Genomic DNA, 19,024 nt, shown 5'->3' with positions numbered 1-19,024 from the left:
TCTGCAGTTACAATTCATTAGTGATTGTCATCTCATTTAAATGATATCCTATACTGGTTACTGAAGATGTATGGCCTGTAGGTGTCCACTTCTCCTTTCTGGTTTTTTACTAATGTGTAAAGTTATTTTCCTTCTGATTGAAGTTTGTGTAATTGACAGTTTTCACTATGACATTAAATTGCAGAGATTTAGAAAGGATTTAAATAGCTACTAAATGTATATGGGTGCTTAGAAAATGTGGGGTTTTAAAAAAAGTTAAGATTTTTATGAAGTTTAAATTTGTGAAGATTTATTGAAAGGCTTTGGTCTCATGACGTTTATAAATACTCAAACTAAATGATGGAAAAAGATGCAGAGCATATGAATTCCTTTCAGAGCATTGTGTTTGAATTCAGAAGTGGGAATATTGGCTCCGGTCTCAGAACTTTGTAAATAGTTTGCAGAAAGAGAGTTAGTACATCAAGAATAAATCTTTATTTATCCTAATCCAGAAAAGGTACTTTCACTGGCCTAGAAAGAGCCCTTTCCTCTCACAGCTAGTCCTAACATTATCGATAATATTTTATCTGTGCAAGGTCTCCTCTCTCATGACCACGTAAACATGATCTCATCAGTCACTCCCTTTTCTGGTATTACTCTAGTTTGTTTTTCTCTAAACTTCACTAGAAATTCTTATTGACATCCAACAGCCGGAGGACCCACGCAGCTATGGGCTGGGTGGGGCCACATCCAGCAAGAGGCAATGGGCAGTAGCGCTGCCCCCTATAGATGCAGAATGAGATACCAGGTGCCAAGGTCATGTCCTTCAGCCTGCCAGGGCGAATGCCCAGGAGTGCCAGGGATGGGGTAGCAGGGACCGGGAAACCCAAAACCTCCTTGAAATGACTGAGGACCTCCTTCAAGAACATTGTGAGTTCCGAGCAAGACCACCAAATGTGCAGGAAGTCCCCTCTATCAGCCTGGCACCGCCAACAATTTGTAGGAGTGTTCGGGAACATCTGGTGGAGATGAGCAGGAGTATAATACTATCGAGTCATTAGTTTATAGGCAGATTTGCGATGGGGAATGCTACGGTACACCTTGGGAATGTCCTTCCACAAGCGATCCCATTCCTTCGGGGAGATGTCAGCAGCCAGATCAGATGACAGCACGCTGAAGGAGGGATGGATCGTCGACGCCGGAGACGCCCAGGACGAAAGAGAAGAGTGGTGCGAAGATTGGTGGATCCCCTCTTTCCCCAGGAGGTGAGAAAAAGCCGCCGCAACTCAGGAGAGTTGCAGCCAGGACGGTGAGTAAACCGGGCCAGGAGAGTGGACCCTAAATCAAAAAGGAGGGTGCCTAGAGGGTGCAGGGAGTGTGAAACAGTAACAGTGAAGGTGCAGGGAGGGAAGCAAGGGGTAGTGGGAGTGTTCCCCTGCATGTGTGTAAACTGTATCTTGTCCTTCGTACACCAGGTGAAACCCCCCCCCCCCAAGTGTACCTGCCTATTTGGTTGGTGTGTTCATTTCGCATTGTGCCTGGACGGTAATGCACCTAACTCATGTGTGTGTGGGTCTAATTTAAGAAGCTTGTGTTCTGTTGGTCAGATCACTTCTTAGAAACATATTGGCACATTCTGTGGAGTGGCCTTTACTAACAACTTAATAGGTCCCAAGTTAATATTCAGCCCACTTGTACCAACAAGTGTTCATTCTTCACTTCTCAGGGCACAGAAAGGGAAAAGACAAGAAAGGGATGGGTGAAGCACCGGGGTGTCTAGAGGGGCAATGGCCGAAGATTCCGGCTCCATCAACCCCGCAGACCTGCAGAAATCGGCGTGACGCCATCAGGCCTGCCTGAAACTCGTGACTGGGACTTGCCGTGGTGAGAGTGGGGGCGTGGCGAAGTCCTGATCCGGCTCCCGTCCGGCACAAGGCCGTGGTCAAGGCCTGCATTGGCGCCGGAGGGCACCGTAAGAGACGACGTGTTTGGAGTGCCCGACGCTTTAGGTGGGGCTGCTCGACAGTCATTGATGAGGATTCCGGCGGCCGTGAGGCGCTGACTGCGCTTTGCGGCGCTGAAGAAACAGACCGTTGAAGGCCCAAGTGATTCTGTCTCGGCCGCCGGAGGACCCACATCGGCACACCCAGCAGGCATGGCATTGCTGCAGCGAGAGTCCTCGCTAATATCCAGACACAGTGCTTGACGATTGGCCCCCCTCCACAGGCAAACCAGGGCTGAGGGTGGTGGGGGCGTCGGAGGCCCAAGGAGCACCACTACAGGAGTGGTGCGGTGCATATAAGACCCAGCTATAACAGATAATCTGGGTATTACCGGCCCACCGCTCTGGTAATTGCGGTACCGCTTGCCCCTCAGTATCGACCCCCGCAGCATTGAACCACAACAGTCCTTAACTAAAGGAGCCCTGGAGCCACTTGGCCAGTTATCAATAGAGTAAATTTACACGTAAGGAGCGCTGTGGAGTGATGGTGTTGGAAGTAGCCCTCACACTGGCATGGCTCCAGTCCATAACAGCTTAAAATCCTGGGCCCAGTGATATTACCACCTATCAGCGCACTGTTCAAACTCTACTATCTGACTTTGGCCTAGGAGCCTGTGAGTAGCTGCCACCTCTTGTGTTGCGGGTGGATTGTATGGGCCACACATCAGCCTTCTCCGGTGCCTGAGCTGTATCCTGAGATCCCACTCAGCATGCCCTCCAGCTATCAGCCGCAGTGAACTTATCTGGGAACACTCCAGTTGGGAACGAGTGGTCATATGTGCAGTTCAGGAGTAGACCTAACAGTCAGAGAAATGTCCTGCCCGAAAAGAGCAACAGTTGCCCAGCAAACAAAACTTGATAAATTTGCATTGCCAAAACCAGTGGATTCTGAGCTTAACCACAAGGGTAAAATGGCAGCAGGGCCAAGAGCGAGCACCGTGAACTAACTCTTAAGGATGTGATGGAGGCTATTTCGGGGGTCCGGTCATCCCTGGAACAAAGAATGGACACCATCACTACAGAAGTCACTTTTATCAGGGCAGACGTGACAATGATTAGAGAGAAGGTGAAGTAAATGGAGGTTGTTACTTCTAGTGTCCTGGGCGACACGTGGAAGCTGCAACAAGACGTCAAGGACTTTCGTAAATTTGCAGAAGACAAGCTCGACAATTATGAAGGTCGCACCAGGAGGAACAATGTCCGAATTATTGGGGTGCCCGAGAAGGCGGAGGGGCCAGCAGCAGACCTATTCGTTGAGGAACTCATCCTCAATCACCTGCAGCCGGAGGGACTCTCCAAGTTCTTTGTGGTAGAAAGGGCGCACAGAATTCCTGGTGGACGACTGAGGCAAGACTGCTGAACTTCAGAGACAAGGACGTGATACTACAGAATGCCAGAGTGGCTCCCCTCTTCGTTACCAGAGATCTGCTTCTTCCCGGACTTCACCCTGAAGGTACAAAAACAACGGAGATTCTTTCTCAAAGTAAAGAAAAAACTGCAAGACAAAGGCGTGAAGTACGGCATGCTATTCCCAGCTCGGCTTAGGGTGGAGGCAGAGGGCAAAGCGTGGTTCTTTGAGTGCCCTGAAGAGGCTGCTGACTGGTTGGAGGGTTGGAGGGGGCGAAAGACCACAATGACAGATAAGGGGAAGTCCGCCACAAGTCTACAGTTGAGGCATTATGCTTAAGAATCCCTCCCGCTGTCCATACAACACACATGGACAGACGAAATGGGTCGGTATGCAGCCATCCCTGGGCAGTGGGAAGGAAAAGACACTGACACTAATGTCCATATATGTATCACCGGGCCTACTTGGTTGTACTTTTAAGGATCTAGGGGCTATCATGCTTTAGTTTCTAGAGGGAAATCTCATAGCAGGCGGAGACTTTAATGCAGTAGTATCTGGAACACTTGACCGCCATCCCCCACAAAACATTGGCCCTTCACAACAATGGCTCCCTGAATTTGTGGAAGCAATGGGCCTGACAGATGTGTGGAGCATTACACCCACAGGGTCTCCAATACGCTTTTCACTCAAGGGCACATATAGTCTTTCCCGCATCGACTGCCTCCTTGTCTGACCTCTCTCCCATCTGGGTGGAATCACTCCTAAACGAAAAAAGAGTAGGGACAATCGCTCGGATTAACCCCTGGTATCTTCAGAACCCAGTGGTCAAGAAAGCTCTGCATCTGGCCATGGATCGCTATTTCGTGGAAAAAGAAAAAAAGAAAAGGATGGTGCTTTATATGCGGTTCCGCTCTGTCACTTCCAGTGTTTGTGTGGAGTCAGCGCTGTGCTAGCTTACCGTACACAGGAGCTTTGCGAAGGAGAAAGTTAGTCCAGATGCAGTCTGGCTCCTGGGGAGTATTCTAAGGTGAGGAATCTGCAGTTAGCTAGCGGATGCATCAGAAAAATAGTGACCAAAGTAATTTGTTTACCATGGCTGTATGGGTGTGCGCTTGCACAGCAACCACCTTGTAACGTGTTCACATTTTTATTTTTAGAAGACATATTACAAGGTGGCTGTCTTGTGTGCCCACTCATATCATCCATTTTGTGACTTTTTTTCCTAAAGATAAATCAAAACATGTTATAATAATAGCCACTGTTCCTGTGAGTGCATGTTCGGTAACCAATATCTTTTAGTTCATTTTAAAACAGCATATTGCAAGATGGTTACTGTGTATACTTGTGTGTGCATCCAGGCTTCTGTGTAAAACACATTAGAAGATGTCTGCCTTATGTATGCCTGCATGGCAACCATCTTAAAATTGTTAGAAAATGCATTCAAATGAACCATTATGGTTGGGGCTGATTAACTTTTAAATTGCATGTTTATTATTTTTATTTTAGTCATCCTTGTGTGCCTAAATTGTTTTCCGTGACAGTAATTCAAAACTGATAGAACAGCTAGTTAATAGTTCCTCAAGAGACTCATATTGTGCCTAATTATTAGCCAATTTTTTTAATATTAACTAAGCTTTACATCATTTGTAACTTTAGCTTTTTCTAATTGTTTAAACATTCCACCATTAGTATCTTGTTATGTTACTGGAATGTACTCTGGAATGATGCGCAGACACATACACCCCATTTATGGTACATTTCACATATAACTCCCCAGAGTGACCAATTGTAAGCTTCTGATTCTCCCTAAGATAAGGGACTTCCCAAATATGCATAAGCTTTTAGTTTGTTAGAATAAAACGTGTTCACTTGTTTAAAATATCTTATTCTTTGTCTTTGTGATACAGCCCTCTCTTAATAAAACAGTTTCTAAGAAATACAAAAGTATAAAGTACACCAAACACATATATTATTTATCGGTTCATAGTCGTTAAAAATGGATTATAAATGCCCTTTTGTGGGGCCCACAAGGTTCCCGCAAAACGGGCATTTTCAGTTAGGATACCTTATGTCAAGAAGGGTTATACAAAAAGTACAAGGCATGGGACCTTTTCCATCTTTGCAGGCAGTCAGTGGAACAACATCCCTTTATCTGCCAGGACCTCCACAATCCTGATGCAATTCAGAAAAAGGTTGAAGACACACCTTTTTAAAGAACACTACATCACGCTGCAGTACCTTTTCACAAACCAGATACCTCTCACTGGAATCACTTAACTGTATGCATACCTTTCACCCTGTGCAGTGCTGCATTTCCTTTGGCTAGTTGTGTGCCAAAGAAATACCACATACATAAGTACTTAAAAAACATCTCCATATATCACATATGGGATTTGGGAGCTCGCCAGCATAGTGGAGTGTATCTGCACGGCCATGTGGGAAAATCTTCAGTGATTAACTTAATTGAGATGCTACATGTGAGAACATATGAGTAACTTCACCACATCCACTGATCGACTCTGTGCACACTGTCATCATCACACTTTGTATATGGCTTCTTAGAGGGCACTTGTGGCCCAGCATAATGGCGTGTTGTTCTACTGAAAGCCCCCTTTCCCCTATACACATTACCACGGTCTTTGTGATTTAAACATATGTCAATTTCAAATAAACTAATGGGTTACATCCCATGACCTTTCCTCTTTCCAACATCCTTTAACTGATTTTTCTTTGGTACAATACTACCATGTTCCCTCCATTGCTCAGGGGTAGGGGTGGAGTCTTAAGTTCTCTTGTTGATCAGCCTAGAGTAAGGACCAGTGTTCTGACCCATGAGGGTGGAGCACACATAGTTCATAGCAGTGTACTTCTTCATGGCAAGGCAGAAAATTAATATCCAACAGATCCTAACATGATGTCACATTATTGAACATTAAACATGTAAAAAGCTAACTATGTATTTAATTATGATCTAACAGATGCTGGAAGCGTGAACATAAATAAGAGCTTTGGACAATCAGTCAAATGTGATGACAAGTCATCTCCATGCAAATCTTCGACGGGAAAGGTCAAAGCAAAGCTGATCTACAACTTTGTTGAGAAATCACATTATACAAGACAAATATGGTCAGGAAATTACCAGGATCCCAGCAGAGGTAAAAGTAAACGAAGACATGGTCAGAGTGGCTTCTATCATCCTGCACCCTCAATGTCTTATCACCGAACACCAAACCTACAGAGAACAGGCCCATTCAACGAATGTCAAAGCGTAATGGCGAATTTGAACATCATGGCACATGACACGAACACACTACAGTACTGGCGGATAGATGCTGGCAATGAGCAGCCCCGTCTTCCATATGAAAGTCCTATTGAACATCAGACACCACCTACAGAAAATGTAAGAGATGCATACTTTGAGCAGGAGAAAAACATTTCTGCAGTATCAAAACCTCTTGAACTTGAAAGAACACGTAACCAAGAAAGACCATATTCTTGTACTGTATGTGGGAAAAGCTTTAATAACAAACAAATCTATTTACGACACCAGAAAATACATACAGGAGAGAGACCCTATAAGTGTACTGTATGTGGAAACAGCTTCAGGCTAAAGGAGTTTCTTAATCAGCACCTAAGTATACATACGGGAGAGAGACCATATGGATGTGCTGTGTGTGGAAAAAGCTTCAGTCGAAAAGGAACACTTGCTAGACACCAAACTATACATAGGAAATAGTGCATTTTTTATTCATAGTCTTGTCATAGTAAACCCAAAGGTATTGAATGTAAGTCCATGCTCATAAGCCCAGTTAATATGAAAACATTAGGCCATATCAAGATCACAGAACGGAAAAAGTGCGCACCATTTTGAGAAATGTATTATATTACCAGGTCTACCACCTCGGATCTAAGTTCCCTCCTAGCAACATTCAAGTACCCCTATCTTTATGTGGTATTGCACAATAGAGAATCAGAAATACAAAAATACATCCATCAACAAAGTTTACATTTTATCCTTGAGTGCGAGTGTCAGTATATGCCTTCTGGTTCTCATTTTGAAAATTACAGGATTGAAATATGAGTTTTTGGCTGACTCATGGTCATGACCTCCTAGACACGTTTAGGGAATAGATAGACTAGTCTAGATTCAGAGAAAAGGTGTTACAAATCGAGTACAGCCATGAGTGTAGTAATTTTACATGGTGTGACGTGCAAAACATCAGTCATAATGGTATTTTAAACATTTAGAGGCATCTTATGTTTAAATAATCTATCTTTAATGAAGTTAACCTGTGATGAGAGACCTTCTAAGACAATACCGCTCTCAATAACTTCAGCTTATATTCTGTTTTACAGTATTCAGTGTTCAGGTAGTTTAACTGGTAGTTTTTAGGTAACTGGGAATAGCACAGATTTTGCTAAGTCCTTCTAAAAAAACAAGTTTGGTGCTACCGAGTTGTCAACAGATAATCACTGAATATGCATAGATATATATGGCACAACTTAATACAAATGTGTGTACTTTCCAAAATGTGTCGATTGACATCTTTGCAGTATGAATTTAATTATACCAAATCTTGTCATGTACCATTTTTATATTGTATATCTTTGTCAACCTGAAAATGAACCTTCAGGGAAGAAAAATGAAATCAAGAGAACACGTCGGAAGTGGCTGATCCTGAGGTTTCCATCGACTTTCCATGTAGACTTTCTTTGGAAGAAGAAAGCTCTAGATATATATTGAAAGAATTGAACCATGATGCAGCGGTTGGGCTGGGGGGTTAAAGCATGACTGATGATGTGCAAACTGCAACAGAATGAACCTGAGCACGAGCAGGCTTTAAACCTACCCTGCTGAGGTAATTGTGATGAACATTTTCCTTTGTATAGACTTTTCTTGAAGACATAGCAAGTCTAGACTCTTCTTACACGATATTGCTTGGCTATGCCTACTGTTAGTAGACAAGGGCATGTGCAGCTGTACAGTGACAAGAAAATCAATGCTTGAACACATGCAGATAATCTTGTAAAAAATGTAAATTGATACTTGTATAGCGCACTACTCACCCGCAAGGGTCTCAAGGCGCTGTACGAATACCGCTTTGGAACCCATCCTGGCTTTCCCTGTGAGGCGTCCACTCCTGGGCACCCCCAAGTTGGAGGCGAGGCATCCTTAGCATTGTGGGGGCCGTTGTGGAGATTAAGCAAGCTATTGACCAGAGTTGCAGAGTGGGACTCCATGATTGGAATAGGCACCGAGGCAAGAATTATCAGGTCCGTGGAATTTTGAGCCCAAGACCCGCCGAGGAATTGAACCGTGGTCCCGGGCTAGACCTCTGCATCAGGGTCTGCCGCTCTAACCAATGAGCCACACTTCTCCACAGAGAACTGTGCTTCCACATTCACAATGTCTGTTGGGAAGTTAAGATGCCACAAAGCCTGTAGGCATGCCAGTGAATAGACACCTGTAAGCTCCATATTTCCCTCTTGACTCAACAGAATGTGGGATACTTGCATTTCCAAAGATCTTTCTCTCGCCCCATGAATATCTTCAGGATTGTTTGCTTCTTGTCTTTCTAAGGCAATGTTATGTTGATTATTTTATAGAGCACGGCATATACCCGAAGGGTGTCCTGGTGCTAAAGCAAAAGATTCCCAACAATAGACATGGCTACAATCAGAGCCTGGAGCGACTAAAAGTTCTTGTCACTACAGAGATACTTTTATCAAAAAAGGCATAATGCAAACCACTTGACACCGAAGAGCCAAGTAAAGAGGCAATTTTCCGCAGATGAGCAGGAAGTTCATTCCACAGTTTTGCTGTTTTGCAGCTGAGGAAAGCCTTGCCTCTTTTACGCCATTGAGTGACCTGCGGTAGAACCAGCATATGTGTGTCAAAGGAGGGCAGCAAACTACAGGATGCCTCTTGAATTTATTAGCCAGATTAGACCTGGTGGCCTATTTCACAAACTGCTTTGTATAGGAGGCAGTTATTTAAGCCTCACTTGCTTTTCAACTGCAAGCCATTTCAGATGTTTTATGACCTCTGAAGAGGATTACTAATGAGGAAGGCCAGGTATCATCTTGGCAGCTGCATTCTGAATGCCTAGCGATTCCCATAGCAGACACTTGCCAGCCCCCAAATTGCAGTAATCCAGGCAGCTGTGAATAGTTGCCTGGATAGCCACCTGATCGACCTACTTATATAGGAAGAGAAGGATTTTCTTCAAGACCTTAAGTAAAAAAGTACAAGTTGAAACTACATTATTGGCCTGAGCCTTCAATGTGAGGTTGGGTTCAAGAGAGATGCGTAGATTCTTTACAACCTTTACAGCACCAGTGTGTACCGTCCAGTAATTTCCTTAATCAGCTCAAGCCCCCAATAGAATTCTGAAACAAGAGTAACGGCAAAAAATAACTTATGGCAGCCTAACCATATTTATGGGAATGGATGCTTGACAGATTAGTCAAGGAAATTGGATCAACTTCTTAAAGCAAAACGGTGTGATGCTTTTGTTTCATGAACGTTTTATCTGAATACAATGTTTCACTTTAGTGAATGTGTGTCTGTGGCTGTTTTTTTTCTTTGATTACTGCTTAGACTTAATTTGCACTGTGTACTTGTTGAGTCCAACCAGAATTGTTGATGTGATCTGAAAAGACCTATTGATGTTTTCCTGACTGTAATGTTGAGCCTAAAAGAAGATGTATTACGTATGGTTAAAAAGGTAGGAGATTATTGTTGTTCAGCACATGTAGAGAATACTTTCAACATTCCTGGAAAACAACATCTTTTCATCAATGCAGTTGCCACTATTTGATGCCCTTAAGAGATTAATTTGTGAACAATGCGCACATGTTGGATTGTGAAGGGAAGTTTTCTTTTGCTTAACTGACATTTTTAATCCTTAGCAAAAATAATTTTACAATGTACAACTAAGCTAGTTTATAAAAAAATATCTTCTTCAGGCATTGTCTATTGCCAAAGTCGAACATTAGTTTTAAGGTAAGGAATTATTTTACAGAACCCCAAGAAGGAAAACCAGAAACTGCTAGAAGCAAGAGGCAGTTCTTCAAACTACTTAAATGTTCAAGGTTTATTAACTGTGCTTAGAAACCCGAAGTTCATTGAGTATGGTTTTAAAGTCACATGGAAGGTAATATTTAATGGCACAGGTAGGATTTTCTTTATTAGCTATGTTATTCTGAATTTTTGGTTATTTGTGCAATACGTTTATTGAAAACCTCATATTTTAAAATAGCTAAATGCGAGCTTTAACCACTGTAGCAAGACAGTGCTCATGTTCCATAGCTTTTTAAAAGAATCATAGGGATGGTTTAACTGTACTAGATCAAGCTAAAGCTCATATTTTCGTAGCTGTTTCAGACAAATCATCGGGATGGTTTAAAAACGCTAAAATATTGGAAAACATCTTGTAAATCTGTCAGAAGTAGCAAATTCTTATATCGCTGCGTACCGCCATGTTAACTAGTGGTGCTAGCACATTGCTGCTGGAGCCACTCTCTCCTCAGTGCACTTAGCTCCTGATTGGAAAGAGACAACATGGAGGATGACTTTAGAGTCTATGAAGTCCCCAAAGGAGTGAGGATATGCCAACATTACATTTGTTATATGGACACTCCAAAGATTAACCAAAGCACAATTCATAATCTACAATGAACAAAAGAGGTTTCCAACAGTTCCTCTGCATAGGCCTCTATTTTACCCTGAGTCAAACATCTAAAGATACGGACACAGTCAGTGGTAGTTTGGGGGCTAAATGCTACCCCTGAGACATGTGTGTGTTCTATGAGCATTAATAATTGGTGGATGCTGAAGGGAGATGTGTTTGCAGGCACATTGTAGGAGAGAAACAGGGTGGGGTACGCTGAGCATGAGCTAGATCTTCTCTCATCTGTTTAGCTTCCCTACTTCACAGGAGACTATAAATATTGTATTTCCCTTGTAATAAAGGTGTTTCTTCTGGCCTATTGTTCCCAGAATGTTAACAATGCGCCTCCTCTCGGTCATAAAGGACTAACAGTACCACACCACCTTTTTCTCTCCAGTTAAGAGACCTAGATGAGAAGGAAAGCGGCCTACTGAAAGTCCAGTAACGGGCTTTAAAGCCCCATTTGAAATAACACTTTGCTGTCAACCAGGACTCGCAGAGTTCTTGGTTTGGAGGCATATGCTCTATTCTCTAGGAATTGCATTTTTCCCCTACGTGGCATATTGTGGTCACAGCACAATTATGAAACACCGAAATGTTCTGTATCTACTTAATTTTCCAGAATTCTTACTGTAATGGCTACATTCTTTGTAGTCCCTTTGCTTCATATTCTACACCACTCATTTGGGTCTGCAGCCCCTTAACTTGTTTAACTTGTTTAAAGGAAGCCAGAAACACTGTTGCATGGATTTTTCAGAGTCACAGAACTGTGCTTGAGATCATAGAACCTTAATAGTGATCCTGCCACCTGAGTACCCATGAGCCCGGGACCGAATAGCTGTATCGTGTCACTTGCCCTCCTACTCACTCCCTACTCACTCCCAGAGGAACAAGTGGTAAGACACCTTAGAGCACAACACTCCCGACCCTCTCAGAAATCGCAGTTGCAGGACACCCCCTCTCACACTCGTACTTTCCACAATAAGTTCTGACAAACGTGAGAAAGTTTAAAATGTTTATTTTAACTATCGTGCTCTAGTATGTAGTAAACGTGCCACAATAAAAAAGAAAATGCCTAATACAAATACAATCAGCATATTAAGTAGTCCTTAAATCATAAAAGGAGCTGTCATTCTATAAGACAGGGTAGCCTAACTCCCCTCCCTTTCAACAAAAGCAAAATGATTATACATCAGAAGATCTCTGGGTGTTAGCAGCAGACCTCGTACCTTAGCATACACAGATGAAAGTTCTACATGTCCGGTGTTGTCACGGTCTCTTCCCTGGAAAGATCCCTCTCTGAGGGCCAGATATAGGTAAATCCTGTTTACCGACTCTTAAATACCGACTCATACCGAATCGGTAATTAAGAATCGGGAAAGGGGATGTAGGTAAAAAGTTATAAAAAATTGCCGATTCGGTAACACTCGGAAAATGGAATCGGTATTTACCGATTCGGTATTCTCCGAATCAGTAAATACCGAATCGGTAATACCCATTCATTCCTATGGTCCTCCTGGCCCATAGGAATAAACGGGAGTTACCGATTCGGTATTTACCGATTCGGAGAATACCGAATCGGTAAATACAGAATCGGTAATTTCAAAAAGAACTCATGTGAGCCTGTGAACTAATCAGGAACACCCACCACACCCCACAACAAAGCTACAGAGGATCCAACCAATCAGATGCAACCACCCCTCCCCAGTACCTGGGAGTGGCCACACCCATGCAGGTGCAGAGCAACTGAACTGTTTGCAGAGCAGGAGGAAACAGAGAGGAGCAGGCTTCCCTGAGCATACCTGATCATCAGAATGGAGTCCCAGGATGGCAAGAAGGATGCAGCAGAGCGCAGGAGGAAAATTAAATTCAGCTCAGCAGAACTGCAAGTGCTTGTTGAAGAGGTGGTCAAGCACCACACCAAAATTTTCAGAAAACAGTCTCTGCATGTTGCAGAGTCTGTCAAACATAATACCTGGCTTGACATCCAGACCAAGGTCAATGCCATTGGGGTCACACACAGGGAGATAGATGACCTCAAAAAAAGATGGTACGATCTGCGGTTCATCACAAAGAAGAAACTTGCAGCAAAGAGAAAGGAAGCTGGAGCCACAGGTGGAGGAAAAAACAGCACCAAGACTGACAGGCCTTGAGGAGCTTGTTGAATCCACCCTGGAGCCAGAAAATATCCATGGGATTGGGGACGCTGACAGCTCTGCCAGAGCTGCAAAGAAGCAAGGTAAGATGCATGGACAGTAATCCCCACCCATTTTCCTGTCCCCCTTCCCCACTGTGTGTGTAAGCATAACACTCCAGAACAAGTTTTACTTATGTCCAGCAATGCATCATGGGAGACGTAGTCATAGGTACATACATTCAATGCAGTCACCATAGTATACAGCAAGGCATGCCACACACTACTTCCAGAAGCTGATGAAGACTAGGCAATTGTGTGATAGAAATGTAATTTAATAATGACACACAGGTGACCTGCATCACTGACCCAATGCCCATATCTGTCCACAGGAGAGTCATCACGCAGTACAGCACCAGAAAGGGAGGAGAGGGCACCGACAACTGAGAGGAGGGAAAAGAAAAAAGAAAGAGCAGGTCACAGAGCTGTTCAGAAAAACAATACCACAGCGCAGTAAGCCACAACACCTGAGCGGCCCACCACACCACAGCCTCAGTCACCTCTGTTGTTTGGGACACAAGAGTCGGAACCAGCAGCACTTTCCCCAACACCAACATCACAGTCATCTGTGCAGGGAAGGGCAAGGAGGCTTGATGTGCCCCCTCTGAGGATCTTGCAAACGTCAGATGAGGAGAGTGAAAGTCAAAGAAATCCACCTGTGGCTGACAACGCAGGGCAGCAGAGTATTGCAGGCGCTGTGCGGGCCAGTGTCCTTGGCCGAAGGGCACGGGAGAGAGGTGAAGGCCAGGAAGGAGAGGGGGTCTTTTGTGGACTAGAGGCCACCATGGTAAAGGCCCAGCGCCTGCAGGCTAAAGCAATGTTAGCAGTGCACAGGCAGGTGCACAGTATCAACTGCAAAATGTCAAACATGGACCATGGTATTGGCAAAATGGCAGAGAGCATTCAGTCCATTGCAAAGGGGATGATAGACATGACACAGTACATGAGTGCTCTCTGTGAGAAATTTGATAGAGACCACTCACAGCGGCGCAGGGAGCGCCAGTGTATGCAGCAGCAGTCCAAAGCCCTGAACCGCTTTGCCCCAGCAACCTCATTGCTGTGCCGGCGTTCTGTCGCCATGCAAGATGCAATTGTGCACTGCTGCACGGATTTGTCAAGGGGGATGGGGAGAGTCACCTCTGCCATAGAGCAGATGCTCACAAACCAGGCAGGCACTGCTGGAGACACAGGTGTCGAGGAAACAGAAGACTCCACCAGCAGGAGTGGCTCCAGCACTCCTGTCCCTGACATGCGTAGGAGCAGCAGGCGCCAAGTTTCTGACCCAGGCACAACCCAAAGTGTTGAGACCCAGCCTCCTGCGTCCAGCACTGTAGTGCGTGGGCGTAAACGTAAAAAACTGCCTTCAACCCACAGGACAGGTCACAGTGAGGTGAACTGTGACCACCCAGTCATGGAAACAGACATTGTAGTACCATGGTTTGTTATCTTTTACATTCTGTAGTGACAATTAAACTAAATACTTCACAAACTACGCCTGTCTGTGTCTCCTTACTTACTTAGAAATATCGGCGTGTGATCTCAGCCCGTCGCAATCTCCCATCTGTTGCTGCTGCTCCTGTTGCATCGTGCTCTGCCAGTTCTGTGTCATCATCAATATCCTCATGATGTGTGATCTCCACCTCTGTGCCTTCCTTGGTGGCAAGATTGTGCAACATGGCACAGGTCGCTATCATTTTGCAGCACAGGATGGAAGTATACTGACGTGCACCTCCGCTCTTGTGGAGGCAGCGGAACCTGCTTTTGAGGAGTCCAAATGTGAGTTCCACTACGTTGCGAGTAGATCTGTGAGCCACATTATACCGCCTCTCACTCCTGGTAGATGGATTGAGGTAGGGTGTGAGCACAAAGGACCGTAGGGCATGTGCACTATCGCCTAGGTGGAAAAGAGAGTGCCATTAGTTACATACTCATGAAACATTCATCTGCAATGATTCTCAGGGTGTGTCACAGTACTTTACCTAGCAGGTATCCGTCCCCAAACTCTCCAGCAACAAGGCGTGTGTAGATCCCACTGTTCTGGAATATGTACGAGTCGTGGGTACTACCAGGGAATTTAGCCACATTGTCTGTAATGATGTTGCCAGCGTGCCATATCACCTGCACATTGATGGAGTGCGTTGACTTACGGTTCCTGTATATATGTTCAGTGGCTACAGGTCGGCAGAGTGGGATGTGGGTGCAATCTATGCAGCCTATCACGTGAGGGAAGTGTGCCAGTTGATAAAAATCAATTTTGGTCTTGGCAAGTTCCGCTGGTGTAAAACAACTGTTGTTTCTGCATTTGTCACCCCGAGTGGGATGGGTATGCTCAGATGTGAGTCCCATTTGGGACCTTCTTTTATGGCCTGCACCTGGTTACCACCTGCTTTCAATCCATGGTAAATACTGACCCTTAAATACCGAATTTCATGAAATTCGGTATTTTTTGGGTTTCCTACATCTCGATTGACATTTTTTACCATTTCTTATTTACAGATTCAGTAAATAAGAACTCGGTAAATAGGGATTCGGTAAATTCCGAATTGGTAGAATACCGACTCATATTTACTGATTCAGAAAATGTTTGCTTCCTACATCTCATTTTCCAAATACTGGTCGGTAACGGCCGAAATTACCGAATTTTGGCCGTTACCGACTGTTATTTGGCTACCTACATCTGGCCCTAAGGGTTTTATTACCTATCCATGCATACCTATATGATAAAAGTACGTGTTTCCAAACCACAGCTACATTTGCCTCTTTTGTCTGGGTGCTGGGGCTTGACCAAAACCAAATAACAAGGGGAATTGTTGTTTGACCTTGTCTACAGTTTTCAGACTAAATTCCATGAAAGAACAGAACGCGAAAACAACCTCAGGTTCTCTGTGAAAGTACAGTGTGGCACAAAGCAAATTGATGTTTGTATAGTAATGTGCACAAAGCAGAGGGCAGTCTGCAACGTGCTCATGCTAACATAGGGAACACGACAATGACCTGCACTGGTTATATGACACCCTCCCCTTGGGCAAGATGGTAGCACCAAAATGGCAAGAGGAATCTGTTGATAAGCAGAAACAAAGCATATAAAACATTTTGTAGTCGGTGTTTTAGACAGGGGCTATGGTCAAAGAAGGCAAAGGAATTTAATTTCTAAATGTAGCCAATTACAGTGTGTCTCTTGGACCCAGGATGTAGAATGCCAAGTGAAAAGATGATGATTCCAGTAGGAAATCAAACCTTCCGAAATGGAAATGTCAGCCATTCAGTTGAGCTGGTCAAAGGAACCAACATGCTCCTCATATCCAGTTGCCGACAAGACCATCCAAGGACAACCTGTGTTGATTTTGATGAAACTGAGACCCAAAAGATGCTGCAAAGTTGCACAGGGATGGATCATCTCTAACCACTGGCCACACCGCTGGGTTGTACACAAGCCGCATACCCAAGGAACAGTCCAGGTTATAGGCCACTAAGGGACCCATCAACAATTTGAAATTTAGCGCAGAGCGAGGTGGTGTAGCCAGGCAAATATCCAAGGTCCATTGAAAAGTGCACCGGAGGCAATGAAACACCGGTTGCACACAGGTAAAGTAGGCATATCGGAAGGTTAGTCAAAATTTGGCACCAAAAATTCAAAGGGAACCATTCTAAAAAGTTGGAGCATTTGCTCACTGTATAGCTGTAGCAATGCCTGTCCTGGAAGGACCACAAATGGAGCAGCCATTGTGGAATATCAGGGAACATCACAATGATGCCACAAATTAAGATGAGCATCAATGGGAACCCATCAGACACGCTGGAAAAAATATAATGTATAAAAGCTGAAATTACTCCAAAAATAGTCTGAAAAGATGTCACAAGGCAGGAGCCCACAGTTGAATTTTTTTTTGCAAGTCCCAGGGTATCGGATGCTTTGAATATTTGATGTTTCAATTCCCCGAAATGTAGTGGGAGAGTTGTGTTTAACAAAGACTGTATTTCACTAAATGTTCTTGCCACCTGCAACCCGAAAGGCTCACGTGCTGAAGTGAGAGCCTTGTCTTCTTGAATCAATAGCGCTTTGAGTCTGTTAGCTTATTGTAATCTGTTTTCAGCGTTGGAATGGAAGGCCACAACGAACTATCCACATCATGTGCAGAGAAAATAGGATGTTGTTGCAAGAAGTCAATGAGGCTGGGGAGTAGTCACTGACATGAGACTGGGGACTATGTATGGGGCTGGGGAGGAGTCCCTGAGGTGAGACTGGAGACAATGAAGGGGGCTGGGGAGGAGTCACTGACATGAGACTGGATACTATGAATGGGGCCGGGGAGAAGTCACTGAGGTGAGACTGGAGACTGACGGGCTGGGGAGGAGTCACTGAGGTGAGACTGGAGAAAATGACGGGGCTGGGGTGGAATCACTAACTGGGAAACAGACACCACATATGGGATTCCCACCCATAGACCACAACAGTCCTGATTATTAAGAACGAGATAGCTTCCATTGAATAGCAATATGAGAGTGGGAATAATTGCGGGAACAGGAGTTCCTTTTCAATATCAAGCAGATTGGGGGCATAAACGCCATGTATTTTAACTTGTTGACACACAAGGGAATGACCGGCAGTAGAATCGAACCCTTACCCTGTTCAAAAAACTTCTTTCTCAGCTTGTTGACAACAATTTGTAAAAGGCACCCAAGGGGTTCATATCTACCTACTGGGAAGTGTTTCATGCAGGCAGTGAACTGAAACATCGAGATTGGCAACAAGATAACCCCATGTATTGACCACACAGCAGAATAGTTTCCGCTACAGTGAATGGAAGTTCTTCAAGTTTCTCTATATGAAACAGTGTAACTAGCGTATTTCGTAGGCATAAATTGCTGTTTGCGTGTTAAATTACATGGTAAGAACAAAGCTCTACTATTTAGGTAATGACAAGGAATGTGCCAATTTTTAAGTGTTTGCAGTGTCCAACCAAATGTCATAACTGATCTAAGTTGCTTCTGACTATGATACAAGGTAGACACTTCATTTTGTACAGTATCAATTACAGAGGACACAATATTATCTCAAGTATAAATACGAGATGATAAGGTATTAATGCTGTTGTCAACAACAGCAACCATTTTGTCTAAATTATCCTGATCAATTTGCCGCCATTTGTGACCTTTTCCAAAATTCATATTTCGCAGCATAAACAATACGCTTCAACAAAGGGGCTTTTGGACCTAAAAGGAAGTTTGCTAGGTTTATATAATCCGTTAGGAGAGAAAGATGTTGTTTCACGGCAGCCAATGTGGAATGTTCTAACCATTGTTGACATAATTTACCTACGGATTAAGTAGTAACAATGTTGGAATGTGGTGTTTGTGGATAACGTGGATCAGGTCTATTTAATATGAACCCAGAGGTAGAACTCACAAAACGAGAATGACAAACAATGGTATCTGTTGGCCATAATGCCCACCCAGTTGGAATGATCATAGAAGTATTCAATGTACTGTTTTGTATCATACTATTTTGTTGATCTTCAGTATAATTTGTATAAGACTACCAATTGTCAAAAAGGGCTAAAGATGGAATAATGGGAGTATTGAATTCCTTAATCTTAGCTAACCTCAGACAAGTGTCATTAAGAAAAATTATTTGCATCGGTATCAGAAATGCACAGACTACAGATTCTGTTCCTTGTACATGCCAGGACTTAGTGCCCCACACCAATTTCAAGCCAATGTTGTCCTTCCAGTAATCATATCCTTTCAGGGCTAGGTTATCAATAAAAAAGGATGCATACATCAATTTTGTCTTGAGTCAGCATATATTTTTTCAAAATTGTGGGAAC

General features: G+C 43.9%; 1 protein-coding gene across 4 annotated transcripts in view; it reads left to right on the top strand.

Annotated features, from left to right (window-relative positions):
• The window catches only part of LOC147712283 (uncharacterized), a 98,501-nt gene extending 88,612 nt beyond the window's left edge, over nucleotides 1–9,889 (top strand). For 3 of the 4 annotated variants that reach the window (XM_086923013.1, XM_086923012.1, XM_086923011.1), the window contains one exon: nucleotides 6,308–9,889. In XM_086923013.1, coding sequence (XP_086779139.1) covers nucleotides 6,308–7,065 — 758 coding nt within the window. In that variant the 3' untranslated portion in view covers nucleotides 7,066–9,889. The remainder of the gene's footprint in view (nucleotides 1–6,307) is intronic. The other variant, XM_086923010.1, reaches the window with a different exon arrangement.
• The last annotated feature ends 9,135 nt before the right edge of the window (nucleotides 9,890–19,024 follow it).

Source organism: Lissotriton vulgaris, chromosome 5 (assembly GCF_964263255.1).
Source record: "Lissotriton vulgaris chromosome 5, aLisVul1.2, whole genome shotgun sequence".
NCBI lineage: Eukaryota > Metazoa > Chordata > Amphibia > Caudata > Salamandridae > Lissotriton > Lissotriton vulgaris.
The sequence above is the reverse complement of the archived record's forward strand: the minus strand, read 5'-3'. Positions and strand labels throughout refer to the sequence as shown.